Source organism: Mesitornis unicolor, unplaced genomic scaffold, assembly GCF_000695765.1.
Source record: "Mesitornis unicolor isolate BGI_N332 unplaced genomic scaffold, ASM69576v1 scaffold11243, whole genome shotgun sequence".
In the NCBI taxonomy this organism is placed as follows: Eukaryota; Metazoa; Chordata; class Aves; order Mesitornithiformes; family Mesitornithidae; genus Mesitornis; species Mesitornis unicolor.
In genome coordinates, this window is record NW_010172694.1 from 15549 (window position 1) to 15893 (window position 345).

At 38.0% G+C, this 345-nt stretch overlaps 1 protein-coding gene across 1 annotated transcript in view; it reads left to right on the forward strand.

The window, feature by feature from the left end:
- LOC104537556 (germ cell-specific gene 1-like protein) overlaps positions 1 to 345 on the forward strand; it is a 15869-nt gene extending 15524 nt beyond the window's left edge. The window contains exon 4 of the mRNA XM_010180477.1: positions 90 to 345. Within this exon, the coding sequence (XP_010178779.1) occupies positions 90 to 345 (256 nt within the window). The remainder of the gene's footprint in view (positions 1 to 89) is intronic.

A 345-nucleotide genomic window follows, 5' to 3' on the forward strand; every position in this document is an offset into this window, starting at 1 on the left:
CACATGTAAACAGTAGTTTCAAAAATAAAATTGAAGGACTTGGATATGAAAATGTTCTGCTAATTTCTGATAAACCTTTTTGTTTATAGCCTCGCATGGGCTTCCTTCGCTTGCTGTATGGCTGCAGCTGTCACCACTATTAACAAATATACAAAAACTATTTTGGAATTCAAGCACAAAAGAAAAACGCTGGAAAGGAGTTTAAAGATTAAATACATGTTTCCTGACCATACAGCTCCAGAGAAAGCTTGCAATGTGTATGTGAACTCTTTTCTCAACAGTGCAGAGGACCCTGCACACCCAATAAAAGGCTTGTGTCACCTGGCCACTATTTCAGTTCTGTAA